Source organism: Sabethes cyaneus, chromosome 1, assembly GCF_943734655.1.
Source record: "Sabethes cyaneus chromosome 1, idSabCyanKW18_F2, whole genome shotgun sequence".
Taxonomy (NCBI): domain Eukaryota; kingdom Metazoa; phylum Arthropoda; class Insecta; order Diptera; family Culicidae; genus Sabethes; species Sabethes cyaneus.
Window position 1 is genome coordinate 104344489 of NC_071353.1, and position 23362 is coordinate 104367850.

The 23362-nt window shown below is 41.9% G+C and overlaps 1 protein-coding gene across 1 annotated transcript in view; it reads right to left on the reverse strand.

Annotated features, from left to right (window-relative positions):
• LOC128746047 (gamma-aminobutyric acid receptor subunit beta-like) overlaps positions 1-5603 on the reverse strand; it is a 32176-nt gene extending 26573 nt beyond the window's left edge. Inside the window, exon 1 of the mRNA XM_053843096.1 lies at positions 5530-5603. Within this exon, the coding sequence (XP_053699071.1) occupies positions 5530-5603 (74 nt within the window). The remainder of the gene's footprint in view (positions 1-5529) is intronic.
• Positions 5604-23362: the final 17759 nt, after the last annotated feature.

The following is a 23362-nucleotide window of genomic DNA, read 5'->3' on the forward strand; positions in this document are numbered from 1 at the left end:
ATAAATTTTTAGGTCATCTGCATAGCACAACCTTGTTCCATGAGGCAATAGTCGAGTGACATCATTAACGAACAGTGAAAATAATAGTGGTCCTAAAATGCTACCCTGAGGTACTCCTGATCCATTCTGAAACCACCTCAAATGAGAAGGGCCTAGTTTAACGGTGATTTAGCGATTGCGTAAATAGGTGCTCAGCCAGGAAAGTAAACTAGATGAGACACCCAATTTGTCCATCTTGGCTAGCAAAATATCATGGTTCACACGATCGAATGCCGCTTTCAGATCAGTGTAAATGGCATCGACCTGATTACACTTTTCCATAGTATGTAGACATAGCGAGGTGAACTCCAGTAAGTATGTAGTAACTGATCGGCCCGGATAAAATCCGTGTTGCGATGTGGAAATATAACTTTTCACACGGAACAAGAGATGGTCATAGACAATTGCCTCAAAAATCTTAGAACAAGCGCATAGGGAGGTGATTCCACGGTAGTGCTTCACACTATGCTTGTTGCCTTTTCTAAATACAGGAAACATGAATGACGACCTCCAACTTTCGGGAAATTTTTGCGCTCGTAGAGAAAGGTTGAATAAAGTAGCGATTGGAGCTTTCAGGGTATCACAGCATTTTTTTTAATAAGGCAGCAGGTCAGGTCCAGGGCAATACGATTGTTTCATTTTATGAACAGCATTAGCAACGTCTTCTGCAACAACAATAAAAGGTCCAACTGAGAATTCGGCGTCAGGAACGTAAAACAGGGCATCTTCCAAGCTATCAGGCAAGACTGACTCCGTACAAAACACACTCTCGAAGTATTTTGCAAATAAAGCACATTTACTACTAGTGGAGGATACAACATCATTATCCAAGAAAATAGTAGATGGAAGGCCATCCTCTTTCCGTTTACTATTGACAAATCGCCAAAACTGTTTAGGGTTACTTCGCAGTTTACGTTCGGTGTAGCGTACATAGTTGCGATAAAGACTTTTGTTCAGAGACTTATATTTTTGACTAGCCAATTTGAAATTTTGACGATTGCGTGCACTACTGGATGAGTGGTAAGCACGAAGGCAACGATATTTCTGGCGTTTTAGACGGTTTAGTTCGCGGTTTCCCCATACTGGTTTACAGCGCGGTCGCACTCGGGGGACATGCTGCAATATAAGCTCATGAATTTTGACAATAAAGCTAGCAACTGCATCATCAACATCAGTATTGCTGGTTAAAAATGGCCAATCAGCATTGCTTAAAGCCACATTTTGTAACAGTTGCCTAGTTGTTATAAAATATTTAATTATGAAAGTTCGATATCGCTTGTATAGAACTTTCATTATAGAACGATGGGTTAGAATTTAAGAAATCAAAAACGTGAGAGAGAACGCCCGACGGGTATACAATCTGGCTTACCCAGCACCGATTCAAATTTTGAGAGCATCTCGCTAGAAGTGAGATTGAAATAGTCTCGTTTGCTAGACAGTACTGGGTTCGGTTGAAATTGCGAACTGCGAATCGGGGATCAGAACGGGAAAGCTAGATTCAAGAAAGGATCGGGAAAGCAAGACGAGTTCGACCAATGACCATCTGAGTTAACTTCGGCTAGAACTACTAGAATTATGGGTATCCGGTTAGTTCGGCCGTAGTGTTCAATGTCACTGACCTGCCTTGAACTCTGATCTGAGGGCATTCGAAGTTTACCGTTCATTTGACCCGGATCCGTCGAACGAATAGGAAGTTTTAGTTTTCCCGCGTCGCAAAGAGGTGTGATCTCATTTTAATATACACGTGACGATATTAAGTTTCGATCAAGGGTCAGTCGCTTAGAACATTGTAGCAGGCTCAATTTAGGGAACAGCTTATCTCACTGATTTCAATTGCGGTACATTCATTTCACAGTTTGTTGCACACTGAGGCCCAACTTGAAACTTTAAATCTTGAAATGTTAGAAATTGGCAGCCCTGTCAATGTTTGTTATTGTCAAAACGATAAAAAAGTCAGGCTGAGTGCAGGTGAGTTTGAGAGTTTCACACGATCAGAACCTCGGCGGCACAGTAAGACACAGACTGAACAAAATTTTCATGAATGAGGTGAACGAAATGTTCTCAGCGACTTACCCTTGGTTTCGATTGAATATTTCAGTGCTTAGCTTAAATAGTGTTAATTGATTACCGCCCTACGAAAGCAATTTATAACATGCTTTTTTTTGGCAACCTTGCCTGTGACGCTTGAGTGACTATTTTTAAACCTCGACTTTTAAACTTAATTTTATAGTGTATTACCGTATTTAAATCGCGTGAATGCAGCCTTGCTGACTAACAGCGATACAGTTTGTTGTGAATTTAGTGAAGTTTAGTGTACTTCCACTGTTGATTCAATATTTGCTGCTGTGTACTTTGGTTATATTCTGGATCTGCAACTGCCTCTACCGCTACGTTCAGTTTTTCTATCTGAAGCGACATCTGTGATCAACGATCATAAACCTCATCGTTATCGTCTTCTGTTCGCTGATACCGCCGCCTGTGCCTACCCAAATCAAACTGATTTGTTGATCTGCCGATAACGCTTTTTGCCGGATAAACTAAAGCTTTTTCGCAAGGATGGATAAAACCTGCTACGAGTGCTCTCAACCCATCACAAATCTTAATTTGATAAAATGCCATCTATGTGACTGTGTTGCTCACATGACATGCTTCGGCTGGGTGCGATCGAATTTGGATTTCTTTAACGAGCAAATGAATCTGCTTTGGTTCTGCGCTGACTGCATGAAATCAGTCGAAAATTTAAAGGCGCAAAAGTCTTCAAACACTACTGCAAATGATTTGTCCTCCCTTGCTGATTCTGTCAATTGTTGTATGAAGGAAGTGAAAAACGAACTCGGTCAAATTGCCACATTTATCGGTTCGATTTCAGAAAAACTTTTATCGAATTCAACCCCTGTAGTATCATCGGCCACTCGAAGAGCCAAGCGCCCTAGAGTTGCTTCACCTACTGACACTCCCAGGCGCCCTACTGGGTTATCAAATTTGATTGGTGGCACAAGATCAACTGAAAATTTCCCCAAATTAGTTGACACCGTTCCGCAGCCGGCGGCTAAATTTTGGCTTTATTTATCACGCATTCGCTATAACGGCGCCGCAGTGGAGACACCTTCATTAGTTTCGAGTTTGCGTGAAGCAGAATAGCGATTTGTTAATGAGTGCAAAAGACAGAAACATGTCGGAAATAATTTTCACGCATTCAGCTACGGGCAGTTCTGTAAGTGTAAAAGAGATCGTGCGGTGCCATCATAGCGAATTGCCCCGCACGTGTCTGAGGACGAGATTTCAGCTCTTGTGCAAGAATGCGTTGCTGGTTCTCAGCCGATGGTTAAAAAACTAGTGAAACGAAATGCCGACCTGAATTCGTTGGCATTCATCTCGTTCAAAATTGGTATAGACGCTCAGCTGAAAGATATTGCTCTAGATGCCACAAATTGGCCGAAAGGAGTGTTTTTTCGGGAGTTTGAAGATCGAAATAAGTCGGATTTTTGGGAACCAGTTGCGGCAAAAATTCCGTGAACCACGATTTTGGATCCGTCGCAGTCATCAACAATCAATTGATTGCTCAACCACCGTTGGATATAGGGGACCAGCCGGTCCCCAGTTCAGTTAAGTCATTGCAAATTTCAAATTTTCAAAAAATTTATGCAGATTCTGTCTCCCATAGCCCCTTTTCCTGCACCGCCGGTGACATCGCCCGAAGCAGCCAGCTACAACCCGATTATTCATCCGACCCGGTGCTTACACATCTATTATTCTATTATCAGAACACACACGGATTGCGCAGCAAAGTTTCGGAGTTTGCACTGGAAGTTTGTGACTCGCCATATGACTGCATTGTGTTAACAGAATCTTGGCTCGACTCGCAAATCACTTCGGCTGAACTGTTTGGCACAGAGTATACAGTGTATCGTTGTGATCGCACTTAAAAAAATAGCACTAAGGCTAGGGGTGGTGGAGTGGTTATAGCCGTTCGACGTTCATTGTCATCCACTTTGCTTGTCGATGCCATCGATGAATCAATTGAACATTTATGGGTAACGATAATGAACAATGATTCAAATATTGTGATCGGTGCTCTTTATATTCCACCAAATCTGCGCAATGAAGTTGAAACCATTGGCCGCCACATCTCATCGCTTGAGAAAGTTGTTAATTCAATTTCTTTTAATGATGATTTGCTTTTATTCGGCGATTTTAATCGTCCTGGACTATGTTGGTCGTTGCATCCACAAGCGGGCTACCTATTTGTTGACGCTGTACGGTCATCGATAAATGTCGGCAGTTCTCGTTTATTAGATGGCATGGATTTACACAGCATGTACCAGGTTAATCCCATATGTAACCAGAACGGCAGGGTTCTGGATTTAATTTTTGTGAATCAACAAGCTTTGTCTGCTTGTTCCGTCACGACCGCGCCCGATCCCCTCTGTAATATCGACATTCATCATCCGCCATTGATTGTCAGCTTTAACAGGACGGTCAAAGCTAATTTTATTGACGAAGTTGATTATAACTGTTTTGATTTTCGTCGGGGAGATTACGATGCAGTCAACACTGCATTACGAGAAGTCGATTGGATCTCAATCAATGGCTGCAACAATCTGAACGAAGCTGTATCGAGATTTGCTGCGAAAATTCATGAACTTATTCCACAGCATATTCCCAGAGTTCGTCCACGGTCTAAGCCAATTTGGGGTAACAGGTTACTTACACGGCTCAATCGCACACGGAAATCTGCTCTTCGTGCCTACCGAAAGAATAGAAATCCTGTCAACCGTTGTCGTTTCATCTCTGCAAGCAGATCATACAAAGCGTTGAACAGAAGTCTCTATCGAAACTACGTGCAAAAAACAGAGCGCAATTTACGTTTGAATCCAAAAGGCTTTTGGCGGTTCATCAACTCGAAACGAAAAGAGGATGGGCTTCCCTCTAGCATGTATCTGCGACACAGAGAAGCTTCCTCGGATGGCAGCAAATGCGACTTGTTTGCAGAACACCTTTTCAGCGTTTTTAACAGCGAATGTGCATCATCGGATGATATTACCACAGCCCTTACGCATGTTCCTAGTAATCTGCTCACCGCAGAAATGTTTTCAATTACCGAAGAGGAAGTCGCAACAGCAATTGGCAATTTGAAGCAGTCCTATAGTCCTGGCCCTGATGGCATTCCAGCTATTTTTCTGAAAAGATGCTGCGATGCTTTAAAATTGCCATTAGTCATGATTTTCAATCTTTCCTTGCGATGCCAACAGTTCCCTTGTAGCTGGAAAGAATCATTTATGTTTCCAGTTTTCAAGAAGGGCGATAAACGTAATGTAGAGCAGTATCGTGGGATCTCCTGTTTGTGTGCCTGTTCGAAAGTGTTCGAAGCGATTGTTTATGATCATCTAATGTTCAGCATAAAAAATTACATCTCTACTGCACAGCACGGCTTTTTCCCAGGAAGGTCTGTGACTACAAATTTACTTGAATTCACTTCTTTTTGCTTACGTGGTATGGACCGATGCCTTCAGGTTGACGCTATCTACACCGACCTGAAGGCTGCATTTGACCGTGTGGATCATGGAATACTTTGTGCTAAATTTAATAAACTAGGCGTCTCTGTTGCGTTGGTAGCTTGGTTAGAATCGTATCTACGCAACCGGAAAATTGCTGTAAAGCTGGGCTTATCCCAGTCTAGCTGGTTTACTAACAATTCTGGAGTTCCCCAAGGCAGTATTTTGGGACCCTTACTGTTTTCGGTATTTATCAACGATATTACGAAACTATTACCACCCGGCACACGACTATTGTATGCGGATGACACCAAAATTTATCAGCTTATTACTTCTTATGACGACTGCACTAGACTTCAGATGCTGATCGATTTGTTTTCTGACTGGTGCTGCCGCAACTACATGAGTTTGAGTATTGCGAAGTGTACTGCAATCAGCTTCCATCGTAAAAAACAGCCCTTAATGTTTGACTATCGTATTAATGGGATAGCGGTTGAACGCTGTGATGTGATCTCTGATCTCGGAGTTGTGCTGGACACACAACTAACGTTTAGGCAACACTATTCAATGATCGTAAACAAAGCAAATCGACAACTTGGTTTAATCCTGAGAGTCGGTAAGGAATTCGAGGACCCTGCGACTTTACGCATCCTCTATTGCTCTTTGGTGCGTTCAATTTTGGAGACAGCTTGCGCTGTGTGGGACCCGTATTACGACAACTGGGTAAAACGCATCGAGCGCGTGCAAAAACAGTTTGTTCGTAGGATATGCCGTACACTGCCATGGAGAGACCCTGACAATATGCCACCATACGCTAATCTCTGCCTCCTGCTTGGTATTACTACACTTGAACAACGACGAAAGGAAATAATGGCTCAAACGGCTCACAAAATTTTAACTGGTAGCTATGACTGTCCAAACATCCTCTCAATGCTACAACTACACTGCCCTCTGCGCCCACAACGCCATCAACGTTTGCTATGGTTAAATACTCATCGCACAAACTATGGCCAACAGGAACCTATCCGTCGCCTTGCTTCATCATACAACAGTGCTGCACACAACTTCAATTTTTGATTTTTCGTTATCTGTTGCCTGTAATGTGAATTGTTTGTAGTGAGTAAGTTATATCTATGTATTATTTATGTCAAAAAGATGCTGGGTTTTTGTGCCGGCTTGAAAATTGTCATCCATGATTTTCAAGGTGGCTTTTCCCAGCCATATTCATTAAGACACTCCAGTCGGATGAATTTAATAAATAAATAACAAATAACAAATAACAAATAAAATCCAAAAGCATAAGATAAGGTAAAGGTATTGTGTGCGAGTGCGTGTTTCTTTCTTTGAAAATCATTTTAATTTAAATAGGGGCAGGAATCACTACACCGACGCTATCTACGTTTCCGAGGGTCATATTGCCTGTTCAGCTAGGAACGTGGCCAGGAGGAGTCGCGCCGTCAACATCGCGACCAAATCCTCCGTTTTTATCGAACGTCATTTCCGTTGGACATCGAGCAGAAGTCGACGGAGAGTTCGCCCTGCTGGGTGGATAGACGCTGCGGCCGTCGCCAACAGAGCCCGCAGTCGTCCGCTGTAATGTCGAACAGCACCCACATCGCAGACGATCGCAGAGATATCGCCGTAAGTCCCCGTAGCAGCAGCAGGCTGTAAGTACAGACCGATCCTTTTGTTACCCCGTGCACATGTGACGCGCTGGCTCAATGGAGCCATAGAATATGAATTGAACGAAGTAGGTAGATGCCGTATCGATACCGGTAGATTAGAAGAACACGCACACAATTAGGGCAGAGTTAGACAATTGAACCGTAGGAAAACTGTAGCGCGCAGTGAGAAATAAATGTAGCGAATGTAAAATCAAATTTAGTGAATTGTTCAATGCCCGGTTTGATCGCCATATTCCTGAAATGTTTCTGAGGTTCTTAGGTGTCGCACGAGTATGTTGTCGCGTTTCGATGGTTAGAAAAATTCAGTGAAGCAAGCTGATAAGTTTGAATCTTCCCATGCGGCAGGTCCTCTGGTGTCGAGTGGCGGAAACTCGCCCGTGATGATAAGCTTTTTGATGTAGGCGGTTGTGATGTTGACTAGCTGATCTAGGGTGAAGTTGGTGATGATGGTCGTTGGTAGGTTTCGCAAATAAGACTTCCCCGGTGAATCGAGAAGAAGGCCAACCGTTCTTTGAACCTTTTTAAAGGGACACAATTTTGACCTAACTCCGTTAGTCTCAAGCTGGACAATCAAACGTGACGATTGGTCCTCAATTGAGGTGGCGCATAAGCCAATCGTTGGTAAATCGGAGACGGTCGGTCAATCTTCTGTTTTCAAGAGTTCATTCGGAACTCTTGGTAGATTTCCCGGACTCGGTACCCCCTCGGGTTACAATTTATTGCATCGAAATCACCTCGCCGAAAATCGTACGCATTAGAGTCAAATTCATCATAAAATAGCGAACTGATAGGCTTGTCATATCTAATCATAACGGGAGGATGATGAGGATCAATATTGCAAAGCTCATCAACTGCAGTGGTCACTGAGCAGGCTGGCAGAGCATGACTGTTAACAAAAATTAGATCCAAAAGCCTGCCATTATGATTGAGCACTGGGTTGACCTGGTAGAGGCCATTTAAGGCAACGCCGTCTAGAAGACAAGAACTACCAGAGTTAATATGAGAATGCAGAGTATTGACAATCAAATATCTGTTGATATCATGTAGCTTCCAGGTTAGACCAGCACGGTTGTAGTCGCCAAACAGTAAAAGATCATCACTGGGACCGAGAGAATCGTTTACCTTATTAATCGTTGAATCACTTCAGCATCATTGCGTAAGTTAAGAGGAACATAAATAACACCGATAGCTAACTTTGTAGTTCCAGTAGAAACCGTTTTCCATAATTGCTCCAGTAACTCATCAATTGCATTCGTTAATAACGTGGACGACCAATTACGCCGAACTGCAATTAGCACACCACCGCCAGATGACTTGTTGCTGTTGGTCGGGCAGCGATCAGTGCGAAAAACAGTATAGTCCTCGCCAAACAGCTGATTTGAGATAATTTGAGAATCAAGCCATGTTTCAGTTAAAACAATACAATCATATGAAGAATCCGACACTGCCAAGCTGAATTCGGTTATCTTGCTGCGGAGACCCCTAGTGTTCTGATAAAACAGAAGGACAGGCTCAGGAACAGAAACTCTTAGCTGAGGCAAATCATCATGCGCTGCGGTGTCGCCGAATGAAGAGCTATGGCAGAAAGAAACAGAATAATCTTTTTGCAAATTACTAGAAGGCATTAACTTAACTGGATTGGGGGCCAGGTAGCCCCCATAGTCCAACGATGGATGACCATTCAAATTTAGGCTGTCTGACGAGGGGTAGCGGTACCCTGGGCTGGTACTGAAGGATCGGTTCGCGGAAGTTCGTTCGCACTGGGAAGCCAAAAATCCCGGGATACAGTTCCGCGTTCTTCGAAGGCACGAAAGTAAATTCCCTTAGGCCACGTAGATGGATCCAGCGAAAGCTCCTTTAGATTTAAATCAACACCGACTTTGAATGACACAAAGGCAAACGAGTTCAAATCGGCATCTTTTTTAATCAATTTCTTAACAACGGGATGAGCGCCAGGCATACATGACTCAACAAGTGTACAAACTTCAGCTTAAGAGACGTGCGGGGCAATGCGCGAAAGATACAGCCAAAATTTTTCAGCTGGCTTAGGCACTGTTTCGATAGCAATATTAATATTATCAGCCATCCGAGTTCCACCATACAATTTTTTCGTTACTTTTGGTAGCTTCGGGGTAGCATCCGGCGAATGCACTCTCGGGCGCTTATTTGTACGATTATTTGATGAAATTGCAACGGATGGGGATGCAACGGATAGCATTTTATCAGAAACACGTTTAATGCATTCATTGGTTTGTGCAAGCTCTTTTTTGATGCCATTCATACAGCAGTTGATCACATCAGACACCGAAGAAACCACCGCTTTGGTTAAGTCAGACGAAGTATTCTTATTATTTTTTAATTTTTCTACCGATTTCAAACAACCAGTACAGAACCACAATAAATTCGGCTGATTATTGGCAAAATCGAGATTCGCGCGATCCCAACCAAAACATTTTAAATGCCCAACACTTTCGCACAGATAGCATTTAATTTGATTTAGGTTTTTAATCGGTTTCGCACATTCATAGCAGCACTTATCCATGACGCAGCTTTTGTGTAGCAGAAAGGAAAGCCAAAAGCAACTGATGGTAAGTTTTGTTCGATCGGCAAGCAACGAATGATGAACAGCTTCAATAGAAACGGATCACAACAATAGCCGATATTTTTGATATTTGTGAATTCGATTAAATAAGCAGTTATCACGACGAATAAATCGGTTTTTCAGTAATCAAGAATAACGATTTAAAACTGTACACAAATCACGATTTAAGGTGCTTTGATTACACTAGAAACTCAATTTAAGACGTAGAGCAAATAGAAACGCACTGTCGACGCCATGCGTCACACATAGTAATAGTAGAAAGGCAAAAAAGGAAAGCAAAAGTCGTGAGTCAGTAAGGAAAATATGCTGTTAGATTGGTTGAAGTTCAAAAATATTAGAATTCAGACTGAAAATTTATGTATTTTCATAAAAAAAAACATCAGAGTTAAAGATCGCAAATTATTTTATTTTTATTTTTCATCTGCTTCCTGTTGTTGTTCTTCGCTGGATTTTGATTCCACCGGACATTCGTCACCTTTGTTTTCCATTTCCTCGCAGTGATTTTTTTCAGGTTCCTCCACAATGTTTGGCGAATCAGTAGGTTCGATTTCCGGTTCGACTTCTTCGATCACTGGTAGAAGGACGATCGAATCCAGCAACCGAGGGTACGTCCCCAAAAGAGCCGGAGCAACTTCCATGTAACGATCCAAAGCGTTCGGAATATCCACACGGGGCAGCGGCACCGTCCACGGGGAGTGCAAATCTTCCATGTAATTCTCTTCTACGCCGTCCCATAACGAGTTCACCTCGAAGGAATTATCCATTTTTAAACTGCACGAACGAGACTCACAAAAATGTTTGACGGTTGTGAACAATGAAAAGCAAAGGGTTCTTTGATTGCCTTCTACATGGTCAAATTTTTCGTTTTATGATGGAAACTTAATTGAAATAGAATTGAAAAAATGGACGTCAAAGTTCTAATTCAATTTACCTCATATGACAGCATTTATAAAATATGTTTAGTATGACGGAAAGCACAAATCTGTTAGCTGAATTGTTTTTATCTTGTGACAACTCGACAATAATAAAAGGAAAAATATGGAAGTGAAAATAAAACGGTGATAAAGGTAGAGAGGCACAGCATAAATCAGCAGCTACAAGTGGATTTTAACCCGTTAGACTGGAATAAATAAAAAATCTATACCTATAGAGAAGGATTTCTGTCTGTCTGTCTGTCTGTCTGTCTGTCTGTCTGTCTGTCTGTCTGTCTGTCTGTCTGTCTGTCTGTCTGTCTGTCTGTCTGTCTGTCTGTCTGTCTGTCTGTCTGTCTGTCTGTCTGTCTGTCTGTCTGTCTGTCTGTCTGTCTGTCTGTCTGTCTGTCTGTCTGTCTGTCTGTCTGTCTGTCTGTCTGTCTGTCTGTCTGTCTGTCTGTCTGTCTGTCTGTCTGTCTGTCTGTCTGTCTGTCTGTCTGTCTGTCTGTCTGTCTGTCTGTCTGTCTGTCTGTCTGTCTGTCTGTCTGTCTGTCTGTCTGTCTGTCTGTCTGTCTGTCTGTCTGTCTGTCTGTCTGTCTGTCTGTCTGTCTGTCTGTCTGTCTGTCTGTCTGTCTGTCTGTCTGTCTGTCTGTCTGTCTGTCTGTCTGTCTGTCTGTCTGTCTGTCTGTCTGTCTGTCTGTCTGTCTGTCTGTCTGTCTGTCTGTCTGTCTGTCTGTCTGTCTGTCTGTCTGTCTGTCTGTCTGTCTGTCTGTCTGTCTGTCTGTCTGTCTGTCTGTCTGTCTGTCTGTCTGTCTGTCTGTCTGTCTGTCTGTCTGTCTGTCTGTCTGTCTGTCTGTCTGTCTGTCTGTCTGTCTGTCTGTCTGTCTGTCTGTCTGTCTGTCTGTCTGTCTGTCTGTCTGTCTGTCTGTCTGTCTGTCTGTCTGTCTGTCTGTCTGTCTGTCTGTCTGTCTGTCTGTCTGTCTGTCTGTCTGTCTGTCTGTCTGTCTGTCTGTCTGTCTGTCTGTCTGTCTGTCTGTCTGTCTGTCTGTCTGTCTGTCTGTCTGTCTGTCTGTCTGTCTGTCTGTCTGTCTGTCTGTCTGTCTGTCTGTCTGTCTGTCTGTCTGTCTGTCTGTCTGTCTGTCTGTCTGTCTGTCTGTCTGTCTGTCTGTCTGTCTGTCTGTCTGTCTGTCTGTCTGTCTGTCTGTCTGTCTGTCTGTCTGTCTGTCTGTCTGTCTGTCTGTCTGTCTGTCTGTCTGTCTGTCTGTCTGTCTGTCTGTCTGTCTGTCTGTCTGTCTGTCTGTCTGTCTGTCTGTCTGTCTGTCTGTCTGTCTGTCTGTCTGTCTGTCTGTCTGTCTGTCTGTCTGTCTGTCTGTCTGTCTGTCTGTCTGTCTGTCTGTCTGTCTGTCTGTCTGTCTGTCTGTCTGTCTGTCTGTCTGTCTGTCTGTCTGTCTGTCTGTCTGTCTGTCTGTCTGTCTGTCTGTCTGTCTGTCTGTCTGTCTGTCTGTCTGTCTGTCTGTCTGTCTGTCTGTCTGTCTGTCTGTCTGTCTGTCTGTCTGTCTGTCTGTCTGTCTGTCTGTCTGTCTGTCTGTCTGTCTGTCTGTCTGTCTGTCTGTCTGTCTGTCTGTCTGTCTGTCTGTCTGTCTGTCTGTCTGTCTGTCTGTCTGTCTGTCTGTCTGTCTGTCTGTCTGTCTGTCTGTCTGTCTGTCTGTCTGTCTGTCTGTCTGTCTGTCTGTCTGTCTGTCTGTCTGTCTGTCTGTCTGTCTGTCTGTCTGTCTGTCTGTCTGTCTGTCTGTCTGTCTGTCTGTCTGTCTGTCTGTCTGTCTGTCTGTCTGTCTGTCTGTCTGTCTGTCTGTCTGTCTGTCTGTCTGTCTGTCTGTCTGTCTGTCTGTCTGTCTGTCTGTCTGTCTGTCTGTCTGTCTGTCTGTCTGTCTGTCTGTCTGTCTGTCTGTCTGTCTGTCTGTCTGTCTGTCTGTCTGTCTGTCTGTCTGTCTGTCTGTCTGTCTGTCTGTCTGTCTGTCTGTCTGTCTGTCTGTCTGTCTGTCTGTCTGTCTGTCTGTCTGTCTGTCTGTCTGTCTGTCTGTCTGTCTGTCTGTCTGTCTGTCTGTCTGTCTGTCTGTCTGTCTGTCTGTCTGTCTGTCTGTCTGTCTGTCTGTCTGTCTGTCTGTCTGTCTGTCTGTCTGTCTGTCTGTCTGTCTGTCTGTCTGTCTGTCTGTCTGTCTGTCTGTCTGTCTGTCTGTCTGTCTGTCTGTCTGTCTGTCTGTCTGTCTGTCTGTCTGTCTGTCTGTCTGTCTGTCTGTCTGTCTGTCTGTCTGTCTGTCTGTCTGTCTGTCTGTCTGTCTGTCTGTCTGTCTGTCTGTCTGTCTGTCTGTCTGTCTGTCTGTCTGTCTGTCTGTCTGTCTGTCTGTCTGTCTGTCTGTCTGTCTGTCTGTCTGTCTGTCTGTCTGTCTGTCTGTCTGTCTGTCTGTCTGTCTGTCTGTCTGTCTGTCTGTCTGTCTGTCTGTCTGTCTGTCTGTCTGTCTGTCTGTCTGTCTGTCTGTCTGTCTGTCTGTCTGTCTGTCTGTCTGTCTGTCTGTCTGTCTGTCTGTCTGTCTGTCTGTCTGTCTGTCTGTCTGTCTGTCTGTCTGTCTGTCTGTCTGTCTGTCTGTCTGTCTGTCTGTCTGTCTGTCTGTCTGTCTGTCTGTCTGTCTGTCTGTCTGTCTGTCTGTCTGTCTGTCTGTCTGTCTGTCTGTCTGTCTGTCTGTCTGTCTGTCTGTCTGTCTGTCTGTCTGTCTGTCTGTCTGTCTGTCTGTCTGTCTGTCTGTCTGTCTGTCTGTCTGTCTGTCTGTCTGTCTGTCTGTCTGTCTGTCTGTCTGTCTGTCTGTCTGTCTGTCTGTCTGTCTGTCTGTCTGTCTGTCTGTCTGTCTGTCTGTCTGTCTGTCTGTCTGTCTGTCTGTCTGTCTGTCTGTCTGTCTGTCTGTCTGTCTGTCTGTCTGTCTGTCTGTCTGTCTGTCTGTCTGTCTGTCTGTCTGTCTGTCTGTCTGTCTGTCTGTCTGTCTGTCTGTCTGTCTGTCTGTCTGTCTGTCTGTCTGTCTGTCTGTCTGTCTGTCTGTCTGTCTGTCTGTCTGTCTGTCTGTCTGTCTGTCTGTCTGTCTGTCTGTCTGTCTGTCTGTCTGTCTGTCTGTCTGTCTGTCTGTCTGTCTGTCTGTCTGTCTGTCTGTCTGTCTGTCTGTCTGTCTGTCTGTCTGTCTGTCTGTCTGTCTGTCTGTCTGTCTGTCTGTCTGTCTGTCTGTCTGTCTGTCTGTCTGTCTGTCTGTCTGTCTGTCTGTCTGTCTGTCTGTCTGTCTGTCTGTCTGTCTGTCTGTCTGTCTGTCTGTCTGTCTGTCTGTCTGTCTGTCTGTCTGTCTGTCTGTCTGTCTGTCTGTCTGTCTGTCTGTCTGTCTGTCTGTCTGTCTGTCTGTCTGTCTGTCTGTCTGTCTGTCTGTCTGTCTGTCTGTCTGTCTGTCTGTCTGTCTGTCTGTCTGTCTGTCTGTCTGTCTGTCTGTCTGTCTGTCTGTCTGTCTGTCTGTCTGTCTGTCTGTCTGTCTGTCTGTCTGTCTGTCTGTCTGTCTGTCTGTCTGTCTGTCTGTCTGTCTGTCTGTCTGTCTGTCTGTCTGTCTGTCTGTCTGTCTGTCTGTCTGTCTGTCTGTCTGTCTGTCTGTCTGTCTGTCTGTCTGTCTGTCTGTCTGTCTGTCTGTCTGTCTGTCTGTCTGTCTGTCTGTCTGTCTGTCTGTCTGTCTGTCTGTCTGTCTGTCTGTCTGTCTGTCTGTCTGTCTGTCTGTCTGTCTGTCTGTCTGTCTGTCTGTCTGTCTGTCTGTCTGTCTGTCTGTCTGTCTGTCTGTCTGTCTGTCTGTCTGTCTGTCTGTCTGTCTGTCTGTCTGTCTGTCTGTCTGTCTGTCTGTCTGTCTGTCTGTCTGTCTGTCTGTCTGTCTGTCTGTCTGTCTGTCTGTCTGTCTGTCTGTCTGTCTGTCTGTCTGTCTGTCTGTCTGTCTGTCTGTCTGTCTGTCTGTCTGTCTGTCTGTCTGTCTGTCTGTCTGTCTGTCTGTCTGTCTGTCTGTCTGTCTGTCTGTCTGTCTGTCTGTCTGTCTGTCTGTCTGTCTGTCTGTCTGTCTGTCTGTCTGTCTGTCTGTCTGTCTGTCTGTCTGTCTGTCTGTCTGTCTGTCTGTCTGTCTGTCTGTCTGTCTGTCTGTCTGTCTGTCTGTCTGTCTGTCTGTCTGTCTGTCTGTCTGTCTGTCTGTCTGTCTGTCTGTCTGTCTGTCTGTCTGTCTGTCTGTCTGTCTGTCTGTCTGTCTGTCTGTCTGTCTGTCTGTCTGTCTGTCTGTCTGTCTGTCTGTCTGTCTGTCTGTCTGTCTGTCTGTCTGTCTGTCTGTCTGTCTGTCTGTCTGTCTGTCTGTCTGTCTGTCTGTCTGTCTGTCTGTCTGTCTGTCTGTCTGTCTGTCTGTCTGTCTGTCTGTCTGTCTGTCTGTCTGTCTGTCTGTCTGTCTGTCTGTCTGTCTGTCTGTCTGTCTGTCTGTCTGTCTGTCTGTCTGTCTGTCTGTCTGTCTGTCTGTCTGTCTGTCTGTCTGTCTGTCTGTCTGTCTGTCTGTCTGTCTGTCTGTCTGTCTGTCTGTCTGTCTGTCTGTCTGTCTGTCTGTCTGTCTGTCTGTCTGTCTGTCTGTCTGTCTGTCTGTCTGTCTGTCTGTCTGTCTGTCTGTCTGTCTGTCTGTCTGTCTGTCTGTCTGTCTGTCTGTCTGTCTGTCTGTCTGTCTGTCTGTCTGTCTGTCTGTCTGTCTGTCTGTCTGTCTGTCTGTCTGTCTGTCTGTCTGTCTGTCTGTCTGTCTGTCTGTCTGTCTGTCTGTCTGTCTGTCTGTCTGTCTGTCTGTCTGTCTGTCTGTCTGTCTGTCTGTCTGTCTGTCTGTCTGTCTGTCTGTCTGTCTGTCTGTCTGTCTGTCTGTCTGTCTGTCTGTCTGTCTGTCTGTCTGTCTGTCTGTCTGTCTGTCTGTCTGTCTGTCTGTCTGTCTGTCTGTCTGTCTGTCTGTCTGTCTGTCTGTCTGTCTGTCTGTCTGTCTGTCTGTCTGTCTGTCTGTCTGTCTGTCTGCCTGTTCTGTGTTCCTTATAGAATCAAAAACTACTGAACCAATCGGCGTGAAAATTTGCATGTAGAGGTTTTTGGGGCCAGGAAAGGTTTTAGTGATGGTTAGAGACCCCTCCCCCCACTAAGAGAGGGGGCTCCCATACAAATGAAACACAAATTTCTGCATAACTCGAGAACTAATCAAGCAAATAGAACCAAATTTGGCATGTGGGTGTTTTCGGTGACAAGAATTTATTCTAGGGTAATTTGAGACCCCTCCCCTCTTTATAAGGGGAATTATAACTCCTCTCCCCTTTAAGAGGGGGGGTTTCCATACAAATTTCCTCATAACTCGAGAACTAATCAAGCAAATGGAACCAAATTTGGCATGTGAAGGTTTTCGAGGGCAAGAAAATTTTCTATGTTGACTTAGGACCCCTCCTCACTTTAAGAGGGGGTCTCCTGTACAAATGAAATACCAATTTCCTCATAACTCAAGAACTAATCAAGCAAATGGAACCAAATTTGGCATGTGTGTGTTTTTGAAGACAAAATTTTTTTCTATGATGAATTGGGACCCCTCCCCACTTTAAGAGGAGGGGGGGCTCCTATACAAACGAAATACAAATTTCCTTATAACTCGAGAGCTAATCCAGCAAATGGAACCAAATTTGGCATGTAGGTGTTTTTGGAGGCAAGAATGTTTTCTATGATGAATAAGAACCTCTCCCCACTTTAGGAGGGGGGGCTCCTATACAAATGAAATACAAATTTCCTCATAACTCGAGAACTAATCAAGCAAATAGAACCAAATTTGGCATGTGGGTGTTTTCGGTGACAAGAATTTATTCTATGGTAAATTGAGACCCCTCCCTCTTTATAAGGGGAATTGTAACTCCTCTCCCCTTTAAGAGGGGGGGCTTCCATACAAATTTCCTCATAACTCGAGAACTAATCAAGCAAATGCAACCAACTTTGGCATGTGAAGGTTTTCGAGGGCAAGAAAATTTTCTACGGTGAATTAGGACCCCTCCCCACTCTAAGAGGGGGGGCTCCTGTACAAATGAAATACAAATTTCCTCCTAACTCGAGAACTAATCAAGCAAATAGAACAACATTTGGCATGTGGGTGTTTTTTTTGGTGACAAGAATTTATTCTATGGTGAATTGAGACCCCTCCCCTCTTTATAAGAGAAATTATAACTCCTCTCCCCTTTAAGAGGGGGGACTTCCATACAAATTTCCTCATAACTCGAGAACTAATCAAGCAAATGCAACCAAATTTGGCATGTGAAGGTTTTCGAGAGCAGGAAAATTTTCTATGGTGAATTAGGACCCCTCCCCACTTTAAGAGGAGGGGCTCCTGTACAAATGAAATACCAATTTCCTCATAACTCGAGAACTAATCAAGCGAATTGAACCAAATTTGGCATATGTGTGTTTTTGGAGACAATTTTTTTTTTCAATGATGAATTGGGACCCCTCCCCACTTTAGGAGGGGGGGGTCCTATACAAACGAAATACAAATTTCCTCATAACTCGAGAACTAATCCAGCAAATGGAACCAAATTTGGCGTGTAGGTGTTTTTGGAGGCAAGAATTTTTTCTGTGATGAATTAGGACCTCTTCCCACATTAGGAGGGGGGGCTCCAATACAAATGAAATACAAATTTCCCCATAACTCGAGAATTAATCAAGCAAATAGAACCAAATTCGGCATGTGGAGGTTTTTGGAGGCAAAAATATTTTCTACGGTGAATTAGGATCCTTCCACACTTCAAGAGGGGGGGCTTCTACACAAATGAAATACAAATTTCCTCATAATTCGAGAACTAATCAAGCAAATGAAACCATATTTGGCATGTGGGTGTTTTTGGAGGCAACCATTTTTCCCATGATGAATTAGGACTTCTTACCTTTTTAGGAGGGGGGGGGCTCCCATTCAAACGAAATACAAATTTGCTCATAACTTTAGAACTAATCAAGCAAATGGAACCAAATTTGGCATGTGAGAGTTTTAGATGGCAGAATTTTCTGTGGTGTATTACGACCCCTTTCCCTTTTAAGAGGGTGGGCTCCCATACAAATGAAATACAAATTTCCTTATAATTTGAGTACTAATCAAGCAAATGGAACCAAATTTAGCATGTAGGAGATTTTTGAGTCTTGAATTTATTTTATGATAGTTAGAGACCTCTCACCCCTGTGGTAGGGGGATATGGACTCTCATACAAATAAAACAGAATTTTTTGCGAAACTCAAAAACTAATCCAACTCGAGAAATTCGAGACTCTTCCATAAAACATTAATCAATAACAAGACCACAAAAACTATCTATAGTAACACTAGATCATTCAGGACGAGCCGGTCGCGAGTGTTGCCGGTGACCCGCCGTCGGAAGCGCCGCCCACTGGGGGGCTTGCAAAACTCGAGAAGTGACAAAGATCATCCGAGATTCATGATTTATGTACAACACAGGTTAATTTGTGGCAATACGAAGTTTGTCGGGTCAGCTAGTAAATAAATAAATAAAAAAATTTTTTTGCTGGTATGAGTGGACCCATATTCATTTATTTATTAAAACATGATACATGACATATGACTATTATCTTTTAAAGTGTCACTAGCGAAAACAAATCGTACAGAATTATTAATAACCTTTTCTTCCTCTTTTTCATATAAAATTTCTAAGCTTTAGCATCTATTGATTGGAAAAGCATCTATTGATGCGCAAAATTTGTTTGAAATTGGTATAAATTTATTTAGGAAAATCAACTCATTAGTATTTTCAATCCTATACACCACTATACTTATATGATTAAATCAAAAACTTTTCTTCGCTTTTTGCTTTGCTCGTCCAATTGCGAGTAACAGCAAGTAAAGAAAATGACAATTGAAATGTTTCTCACTCTTCTTGTATTTCTATACAAGTTTTAAAATTGCAAATCGCATATACATACATACACGCATACATACATACATAAATACATACATACATAAAAACATACATACATAAATACATACATACACGCATGCACGCATGCATACACACACATTGAATACAATCGACCCTTGATTACTTTATTTCGATTTCATACATTTTAACGGTTTAATATACGGCGCTTAAGTGTTAAAGTTTGAATAACTTTTGAATAAATCGTCCGATTTTCAGTAACTTGGTTTCGTTTGATAGATCTCAACAGTAACTTTCAAATCATAATAAATTGTAGGATGTTTCCCTTTGAATTAATGCTTATATGTAACAAAAAGCAGTTTTAAATACATTTTTTTCACATTTCTTTATGTAACTTTCAAGTCACAAGCCTATTTGTCATGAAATCTTGAAGTTAAGGTTTTGAAAGACCCCCCTTTCACATGCAATCATTTTGTTCAAATCGGTTAAGGGACCTATGAGATAATGAAGTCCCATATTTTTCGTATTGTTGTACATAACTTTTGAACTAAAAGTCCGATCAGTATGAAACTAAATAGCGCACAATGGGACATCTAGACCTTTCATTTGACATTAAAATCGACATTAAAATGACATTAAAATGTGATCATTAAAATCGGTCCAGCCATCTCTGAGAAATGTTGGCTCAATCAAAAGCGTTCCACACACACGCACACACGCACACACACACACACACACACACGCACACACACACACGCACACACACGCGCGCACACACACACACACACACACACACACACACACACACACACACACACACACACACACACACACACACACACACACACACACACACACACACACACACACACATACACAGAGCTGCTAAAATAGGTTCTAAATTTTATCTTTTTCTGATATTAGGTATTTATTCATGAATTCAAGAAATTTAAATCTGTCGAGCATATGAAGTGAGTACGCAAGCTCATGCAAACAAGCAGAACCAGTTTGTATAAATTTTTATAACAAAATTTGAATTTTTTATGATTCCAAACGTCATTTTTAGTAAGATTAAGAATCTTTCAATCATATCGTGCGGGTGTGCATATATATTTGTTCTGATATCACTGTATTTCGACCATAAATTTGAAATTTTACTACTAAATATGCCACTACTGGTACGCTTACCCTATGACACTCGGCCCGCTAGGCTTTCTTTCGATTTTTCGAGTGATTCCTATACCCCTGTACTATATTTTCATATAGTAGAAAGGCAAAACGTGTACAGTATGGAATCCATACAGCCCAGCGCACAGTGGCGCTTCTCTATACAAAGCTTGGTCAAAAGTCGAAAGTTGCTTCAAATTGACTGAAAATAAAATCTATAACTAATTTTGGGTCACTGATTTCAAATTAGGGATCAAAAATCGAAAAAAATGATCGATCATTTGGGTGGCTTACAAAATTTAAAAAAAATAGTTTTGCTTTTTACTTGTTTTATGGTTGTTTGTTGTTTTTTTTTTTGAGAAGGCAAATTTTGTAGTTGCCCTTGAAAGCATAAAAAACATGTATCGTAATGCATTAGGGTGGTTCACAAACCATATAAAAAACTTTATTGAAAAAAAAACTTTAGTGAAAATTTCAATAACCAATTTCAATAACTAATTTCAATTTTGTGACATAAAATTTAAAAAACCCTTTTTGGGTTGGTTCAAAACATAATAAAATTGAAATAAGGCTTATACAAATTTGAAAAAAAAAGTTTATGTCCTGGTCTCAAAATATTGTGAAGGGGGGGGCAAGAAAAAAATAATATCAACCATTCAATAACTAAACAAGATTGTAGAAACCAGTGTTTATTTTTACATATTATTGAAAATTTAAAGCCAGAATTTTGTACAGTACTTAAATTTATAATCATAGTGTGAAAATAGCAGTTTAGGTCACTACAACTTTTTTACTTGGAACGCGTATGCTGTACTACCGACTTATTTCAAGAAAACAAATCTCTGAAACTATTCACGTTTGAAAACGCTTGTTTCTTGATTAACCTTCTATAGGTGCTACCTTCCGTTATTGAAACTTGACCTTCTTGTCGTGTCCCGACGGTGCAATACCTTCAGTAAAACACATTTCCATTCAATTATTAATAATCTAAATTTTCTTTAAAACAATATTTAACTCGCGCTTATTACCGTCCGTCCTCCTCAAAGCTATTCATATGACTGCTCTCCTGATGTTACTTTCTTTTTCTCTCTGTCGTCTCTCTTCGTGCTCTCATTTCCTACACTTCTGTTTTTATACGACAGACTTCGCAGCCAGCTGTTAGAGTACAGGACAATTTTCTATTGACTCTAACAGCCTCTCCCAGGCGAGATTCGGGAATCCTTATCTAGTTCCGGGAGATAGGAAATCCTTATCTAGCTTAAAAAAGTAACATAACTTTAATATTTTTTGAAACGATGGTTCTACAATTCATGAAGGGACGGTAGGGGAAAGAAATGAAAATTTTTTGGTGAAGGAGGGGAAGAGCGGAAAGGAAGGGGGGGGGGGTATTGGTAGCTATGCTTGACAAGTAGTCATTTTGACTCCTACCGGTACAAGGTACAAGGACAAAGGTACAAGTACCAGCGAACCACATGCCCTGGCGGGTGTTGTGGGTTCGAATCCGGTTATAATCTCAGATTACAGCTTGGTTCGACTCATGCACCTTCCAGCATTGGACAAAAGGTCCTTTCCGCTCTTCCCCTCCTTCACCAAAAAATTTTCATTTCTTTCCCCTACCGTCCCTTCATCAATTGTAGAACCATCGTTTCAAAAAATATTAATATATATGTATGACCACATTTCAAGGTCAAGACTAAAAACTTGAGATTAGTCTATAACATAACTTTGGTTTGATTTGTTGTTATGGTAGGGCCACCATTGATCCCAATAATAATCATAACAATCATAGTCAGAAAATTTCAAGTTTCGAACAGTTCAGTGACATCCTTTCTGCATGCATCCAACGCATGGTAAAAAACTGCATCTTTGAGTTTTACGCCTTTAACATCCAAAATTAGGGTAAGTATACCTGGATACTACGGAATAAAAGAACCAATTTGGAGCCGCGAAAGCACCGATAGTTGATAGTCCGGAGTGTCTAATGTGTCGTATTTCTATTTTTATATATGACGGGCAAAAATAATCCCACTGAAATTCGGAATATCTCCGTCAAAAACGGTACCGAGTTTCACTAATATATTGTTTAATTGGTTTTTGTTTCAATCTAATTCGGTTCTTTTAAAATAAGATGAATTGAAATGGAACAAAATTTAAAGTAAGTGAAGCCAAAAGTCTTATTGGAAGCATCTCAATTTTCGACGTCGGAAACTTAAAGGTTAAGTACAATAGTCGCCTGTAACGTGCAGCAGGAACCAGAAAGCTTAGTTGGTGTAAAAATTGATCAAGACTAACTAGATAATTGCTTTAACTTAGCACATATGGGATAATTTAGAGTTGTAAACTCGTTGAACTATAAAAAACCTGCTTATCACTAAATAATGCAACATAATGATTTATCACTTTATTTTTTTGCCCCTTCAAATTTCAAAAATTTTTGAAGGGGGGGGGGCGACCTAAACTTTTTTTCAAAAATTGTATAAGCCTAATTATTGAAATGTTATATGAAAAATCATAGCTTGAGCTTCAGGCGATTACGCATTGACACATTTCAGCGTTACGGGATAATATCCGCACTATATGAATCAGTTCCGATTTCACCAAATCGCCGGCTTACAACGTACAACTAGGCCACCTTTAGTTACGCTTATTTTCAGTTAGTGACCAATAATTTGGTAAAACTGGAACCAGTTCACACAGCAAAAGTGGTTGCTAATTGTATTCTGCAACACTGTAATGTGTCATTGAGGAATAATTATGCACACATACATACAAGTATGAGTACACAAAATAATCGGTTTATCGGAGAAGTTAAATGATGCATTATACTAACCTTTTTGATAATTGTGTTGAAAAGATGATTTTCATAGTGATTTCATTCCTATTGACGAGAATTTCCCATTCCTATTGAAGAAAAAATTATTTCTTCATATAACGAGGAGAAATCACTTCCAATATACCCGTCAAAAAATCGATATTTCTTCCTTAGCGCAACAAAGCGCAGAAAACCACCTAGTTTTTCGAAAAGTAGAGAAAATTTCGTATAAGATGCATTTAACGTGATCGTTTTCTGACGTTTCCCATCATACTTTTTTGATCGCTGAATATTGGTGTTTAGTTTCCCATATATTTTGTATGGAAGAACAAAATATCATTCTCCAAAATGTTCAACTTCAGACATTTGTCAAAAATTCATTTTAACTTCAAACTGGCTAAAATTTTCAAGTTAAGCTCCCAAACTATTCCAGAAAATGATAAAAATATGATAATGGCAAACACGAGCTATTGGATTTTTGACTTTTGGCTAGCTTTGCGCCATAGTGCAGCGGAACGATCTCGGTTATTTCGTTATGAATTCCATACATGTTACACAGGATTTTTCAAATTATTACAATTTTCAGCTGTCGGCCAAATTGCCTTCATCGTATCCATTTAAGCGGTAACCAAAACACAGCATGTCACTCAACATGAAAAGCTAAATAAA